Here is a 6,838-nt window from a genome sequence, read left to right on the forward strand (position 1 = left end):
CGAGAGGAAGCAAGTTATGTATACAGTATCTATATTTGCCATTTGGTCTTGCCTAACAGTTTGTGTTCTTGCATCTCTCTGTCCATTCACTTGCCCCCCTCATTAATAATAAAAAGAGAATTTACAACAGCACTCAATGAAGAGATTTGTCGGCCTGTGTAAGCGGTTCACTATCACGGAACAAAGCCTCAGCCTCGGACTCCCACTGAATAGAGCCCTAGAGACAGTTTCTTCACATACAGACACTGAAAGGAGACTCATAAGTGCATGGAATGTTTTTTTTTAATCATTTTGAAAACATTTACAACTGTTTAGGACAAAAAAAAAAGGTTACAAACAGAATTGACCTGCAGTTTGCATCCATTTCAAAATGTTGCATAAATAAAACTCATATTTATAAATATCTCTTTTTATAAACATATAAATAGTTTTTAAAACATAAATACATTTATGCAGGAATGAAAGTACACGAATGTACAGCAGCAGCGACAATATACAGCTTTGCGGTTTGTAGTTTTTCCACCCTTATCCGCCATTTTGTAATGTGTGTTGGTCTTTATGTTATACATATGGATTGGTGTTTATCATTGTTGTCTCAGTCCTTGAATATGTTGGTCTTGGTGGCTTTTCGTACCAAAAATCGGTCACTTTTTAGGTCATTTTCCTCAGGCGAGGACCAACTTAACCCAAGTTGTCCGAACCCATCGTCTGAATGCTCTGGGAAGAAAGAATAAGAAAAGACCTGGTTAGATGGATTTGTTCACAGAAACCTCTAAATAGATGGACCTGTTCACATAAACCTCTAAATAGATGGACCTGTTCACAGAAACCTCTAAATAGATGGACCTGTTCACAGAAACCTCTAAATAGATGGACCTGTTCACAGAAACCTCTAAATAGATGGATCTGTTCACAGAAACCTCTAAATAGATGGACCTGTTCACAGACACCTCTAAATAGATGGACCTGTTCACAGAAACCTCTAAATAGATGGACCTGTTCACAGAAACCTCTAAATAGATGGACCTGTTCACAGAAACCTCTAAATAGATATGGACACAAATTATAGCCGATCACCTGTCAGTCTCACTAAAACAAACTATCTAACTAAACAGTCTCAATGCACACCTCTGCTCCGACCAACCACTGTCCAGACCTTGTCTCTCACACAATCCTTAATTGACTGCCCAATACTCCGCTCATCTCTCACTTCTCACATTAAAGTTGGTAAAAGGAGGAAGAGAGGTGTTTGCCCAAGAAACATACACACTTAGTCACATACTGTATAGACAGTCTGTGAGCCACAGCGTACGCAAGGCACCACACCAGCCCCCCCCCCCCCCCCCCGGCAGGATTTCACTGTTAGCCACACACTACCACATGAAGGCCAAGCACCCCTTAGCGCGTTTCACCTGGTTTCCCCATTACCTCATCCTGCATACCGCCCCTTTAATGTTCTGCTTTTTTTTCTGAGCAAAAAGGAAGTGTTTCCTGGAACATTCCTCCTAGGGTGCTGTGTGTGTGTGTTACATGTTTTCTGTGAGTGTTGTCCATCTACAAAGAGAGGAACCTGCTCTCTCTCTGTAGGTGTTCCTCTTCCTACCTACTAGAGACTGGTCGATGACCTCATAATTGTCCCATAATCAATTCTGCATTACCAAACGGCCTTTGGCCTGACACTGAGATCTACTGTAGATCTTATTGTCAGGCCAAAGGCCATTGATAAAGCAGACTGGAGTGTGGGACAATTATGAAGTCATTGATTATGTCCTCATCGTGTTCACATATGTCCCATTAGGCCTTCAGCCAACAGCTATGATTACTTATGACGATGTCCTACAATGTGTATGGACTTCCTAAGGCCAATTTGATCGCTTCCCACAGACTTGGAACATTTCAAGATGGGATTTGTGATCTCATTCTACGGGGCTTTTGTCCTCAACACAAGTCAACACAATGTTCTGTTACAGCATCAGTGGGACACATCGTTATGCCCTCTCCCACTGTCACACACAGGAAATGCAGATAGCACATAGATGGACTGCTTGTAAAAGCCAATTTGGAGTGGATTGTTCATGATTTCAATCAAGAAGCAGTTGCATTTGTAGGTCTCTCCCTATCCTTCTTCCTAATGCAGTTTTAATCAGATGTGTTTGTATTAGTCAGTAGGCCTAAACCAAAAGGATTAGTCTGTAGGATTTATCCCTACTCTGAATTTTGAGGTCAGGCATGTGTCTTGCACAGATAAGAGTCTACCTGTGCCGAGCACCTGTCGCTTTGCCCTCCCACACGCCAAGTGACCTTATTGGTGGTGGAATAATATATATTTTTTGTATTCAGTTTTGTCTGTTGCTCTGCCCGCAATTAGTTGTGACGTCGTCAAGTTTGCCACCCATACCCGTCCGTTGGTGGCCTGCCCAGTACGGAGCTCGCATGCTCAGAATCCAAACATGCATGGCTTGAGATGCGGTGACCGGTCGATCGTGTGTAGTTAGCTACTTAGTTTAAATATCAACAATACTGCCACAGCAGCATAACATTTGATTGACAATGAACAACACTTGATTTACATAATCATCAATATTGGATCTGGTTGGCTGCTACGCGACACAGAGAGAGGCAGAAAGACAAAGAGGAGCCGCTGCATCTACGACCTTCCCATCCAACTCCATCCCTTCTGTCAGGAGTTGCACATGTGTCAGTGCAGCAGCGGCAGCACAGGTAGTCTGGACTCTAGCTAACAAGCCACTCACTATGAGTTAAAATAGCATGAATACTAGGCTATATTATGAAGTCGTTATTTAACCATTTGAGAGCATTGAAGATAAGTCACAACATTCTAACATTTTTGAGCATAGGCCTATTTATTTCCGCAACACACTCCTCACAAATGCACGGTAGTTACAGTGCCTCCTAAACGCATGATTTTTTACATCGGCAAGAGGGTGGGCTATCAGCGGTCATTGATGTTGACGAATGTAACTCTGCTAGTGAGCTAGCTTGAGTTTTATGAATATCGAGATATGAATGATGAACGTATTTTTATTTTATTTTGAGGACCTGCCCCCTGAAAGGTCTTTGCACCTTCCAGGTTGAGAAATTGCAACATGTTGCCAGTCTGACGTGCTCACAGGGGGCCACATCATCATCTCCACGAGCATACATTTATTCTTAAATAAATGTTAAATAAAAAAATAAATAAAAACATGGCTATTTACTGCAAACTGTTCAACGCTTTTACAGTCTATGGGTGACTCATCTGAAATTCTCACAGGATTTATATTGGGGATTTTGTAGTAGGCCCATAGAACGGTCCTCAAATTAGGTTGTTTTCCAATGGTCTATAAAATATATATATCATTCGCCTTTTTGTCTCCCATCCTAAAGTGGTGGTGATGTACGTTCCTCCTGATTTAATCACATGATGTGTAATTGCGCATGGAGAAAGGGAGATCGCGTGAGAGGTTAGGTTACTTACCAACAAGTCTTGATATGCTTTCTCTAACAGCCCATGCCGCTAATGGTGCCTATCCTGTCCATTTTGTGTCCGAAGCAGCCGCTCCGGGCCGCGGACCCTTTCTTGGTGTTTGATTTGTGTCTCCGTGCGCTGGGCTGGTCGTTCAGCAGTCGCGCCCACATGGCCTTGGCGCGAGTGTCCATGCGCAGGTCTCGCAGCAAGCGTACCCGGGAGCGCACTTTTTCCAGCCTCTGCTCTCTCTCGTCCGACGCCATGAACTCCGACAGTTCCTCCCCCAGCAAACTTCTGAGAGACTGGGATACAGAAACAAGAGACACCCGCTTTAGATAATACATTCTCTATGGAAACGACTTGTGTAAGCACCTGTCAGCAGATTGCGCATCTGGGAATGATTCTGATTAACGACAAATATGCGTATTCGGGACATCAATTGCCTACTTCGGCAAGCAGTAAACTCACTATCCTGCACTTTTCCCAACACTTTTTGTTTTCAACTGGCCTTGTAAATGTATTTATGTTCCACATGAAACCTTTGCTCAATTATAGGCTACATCTAGTAATGTCAGTGCTGTCTACACTTGACTCGCGTCGGGAAGAACCAAAAGACAGTAGCTACACGACGAGTTCTGACCTAAGTTAGCTACTGAATAGAAATCACATACAATGCTGCAATTAATTGGCCCGTCCTTTGAAACCAAATCCTGAATTTGTGTGTGGTCATGGGCTACAGTTGCGCTTTAACACATGGGAAACGGTGTGTATAGCCTTTCTAATTGCACATTCGTTGAATAAAGCGATAAACACTGGTCAGAAATGAGTCTCCCAGTCCCGGGGATTATCGGATGCAGCTGGAGAGACAGGTGCGCATGCAGTAGAATGCCCACTCGCACAGACGTCAGTTCAACGTCTTGTTTTGATTTACATTTGGTTGAGTTGTCAACTAACTTCAATTCGACGTGATTTTTTATTTAACCATGTCGTTGTATTTAGGTTTAAAGTTGGGTAAAACAATGACTAAATTCCCTTACATTGATGACTTTTTGCAAATCTAATCCGTTTTCAACGTTGATTAAAGGACATAATGCTTTTTGTTGTTGAATTATTTGCGCTATGAGTCTCTTGATGGCAGATGCGCCTTTTCAACGGATGGGAAAGGGATGTTATCTGGTTTAAAAAACACGATTTCAAAGATATGTAAGATTGACTTAGTAGCCTATTGAAGGCAACCAATATGTATGTTACATGTAGGACGCGCAAAAGCTAATTTGGGTAGTCTACATGTAAAGGTCACTGTGTCCTCGTATCCTATGTCCACTCGAGCGCTTCTCAAGACGCGCGCTTGGGTACCAGCATGAATATAGTCAACCGTATGCAATTAAGTAGCCTAAGTGGCTGTAGTTTCGCCGTTGAACACAGTATCTATCCATATATCGCCCTGATCGTTTTAAAAATAAATAAAAAAGCAAGCCTTTCCTTCCAGTAATAGCCTATGCGTACGTTAATTAAGAAATATACAAACCCCCATCTTCAAAATGAGCGGTGTAATGTAAATGCAATGGTCTTAGTATAATATAGCCTAGGTTATATCTATGATACATGGCCGTTGATAGTATGCATACCAATATATACATTCACAGTAGTCTATACACTTGCATCAGTTGTTGATGCTATTTGGGGAACCGTAATGTGAATAATATTAGTTAGCCTACAGCTGCGCACCATGCAAATATAGTTCTCCAAATAATCGCATTCCGCTCACAAATTACAGCGCGCACATCAATGAAGTGACCTCACCTTCTGTTGCGCCGGTGTCAGAGGCTTCGCCCCTGTCCGCAGTGAAAGCAGGGTGATCATAAGTCCACATGCCACCAAATGTGAGATGTTCATTCTGACAAGTTTTTTGTTGTAAATGATTCCTCTTTGGCGAAGTTCAGTATACGATAAAGTATATTGGTTCTCTGTCTCTGCGTCGGTCTTTACTCCAAGCTTCCTAAGTGCTACTCTAACTCTACGAATTACTACTCACGGCTTTATAGCCAGCCGCTGGTGATGTCATGACAACCTGCGTAATGGTCTTCCTTCCCCCTCCCTCTTGTACCTTGCCAATTTCGTTTTTTTTCTTCTGCATAGGCCTACCTGCGTAATCTATTGAGGAGCGTGTCATGCTAAATTATGAATTAAAATGGTACCTACACCGGTCATTATGGCTTAAATTAATGAAATAAAACAAAAAAACAATTACATTACTGTTTCACCATGCACCACTACTACTGGTTTGCCACCAAAATAATACTTAATTGCTTTGCTTGAAAAGGAGAAATGATATGTAATTCACAAGTGTAGGTAGCAGTGTGGCATTGGCAGACACATGATACTCTATTAAAATGCCAACCACCCACCGCGAGGAAATGAGGTTGGACAATGAGTTCCAAAGAAATCAAGACCTGACTTGTTAAATGCAACAGATTTTGTGGGGAATGATAAACCCATTCATTAACGCAGAATGGGGGGGGGGGGTTATCAAACACCATTCCAAAAGATGTACTGTCTTGGTAAATAAATGTGTATTTTTGTTTGGAATTATGTATTCGTTAGTCAGCTGTATTTTCTATTGATATACATAATAACAAATAGGCCTATTCAGCCTGTGCACCAACATGTGAAAAAAATAATGAATAATGCGTAACTTTAAAACACGAGTGTCTAAAACTTGAATTCAAAAGATCTAGGCAATTACAACGTCTCCAACCTCCTTGTAAAAGAGATTGAAACTGAATTTTGGGGGGGTTGTGCGTCGTGTGGACCTGCTGTAGAATTGTAGCCTATAATGCGCTCTATGATAGGCTGTTTCCTTGGTTATTGTCAGTAATTGGTAGATATTAGACGATACTGATGCTCATTTACTTTATATCAATGCATCCATTTGGGCATCGACCTGGGGGACATGTATGGGTTTAGTCTGCCGTGCGATTCCCATGCAACTACAAGCATTAAGTGTGTGTGCCTGCTGTCCCTATAAAGTGTACTCTAACCCGTCAGTCACGATCAAAAGCCTATGGTTCATTCGATTTGTCGAGCGTGTCAGACCCCACAAACATCACTGATGCGACAGAGATAACATAGCGGAGCCCAGGTGAAGATGCTCCGTTTGCCTATGCGCCCTTCCGGTTAGGCTCAGGCAAATTAAATGAACCATGGTCAAATCTGATACCCATGTCAAGGATGTAATTCAGAAACAGACATTTGAAATGATTCTCTAACACTTTGTCATGAAGGAAACACGTTGTCTTTCGACATCTGCTGTGCGCGTTTCTCTTAAGAGCAAGTTGCCGCGCGCTTGACTTCAGTAATGCATGGTTG

The 6,838-nt window shown here is 42.2% G+C and overlaps 1 protein-coding gene across 1 annotated transcript; it reads right to left on the reverse strand.

The window, feature by feature from the left end:
• Nucleotides 1-264: 264 nt before the first annotated feature.
• Nucleotides 265-5,542, reverse strand: LOC110528129 (C-type natriuretic peptide 4). The gene is made up of 3 exons (XM_021609986.3): nt 5,273-5,542; nt 3,479-3,771; nt 265-717 (listed from the first exon to the last, which is right to left on the reverse strand). The coding sequence occupies exons 1-2, from the start codon at nt 5,363-5,365 to the stop codon at nt 3,502-3,504; spliced, it is 363 nt and encodes a 120-aa protein (XP_021465661.1). The 5' UTR covers nt 5,366-5,542; the 3' UTR covers nt 265-717; nt 3,479-3,501.
• Nucleotides 5,543-6,838: the final 1,296 nt, after the last annotated feature.

The sequence above is a fragment of the Oncorhynchus mykiss genome, chromosome 1 (genome assembly GCF_057628025.1).
Source record: "Oncorhynchus mykiss isolate SJ-2025 chromosome 1, ASM5762802v1, whole genome shotgun sequence".
Taxonomy (NCBI): domain Eukaryota; kingdom Metazoa; phylum Chordata; class Actinopteri; order Salmoniformes; family Salmonidae; genus Oncorhynchus; species Oncorhynchus mykiss.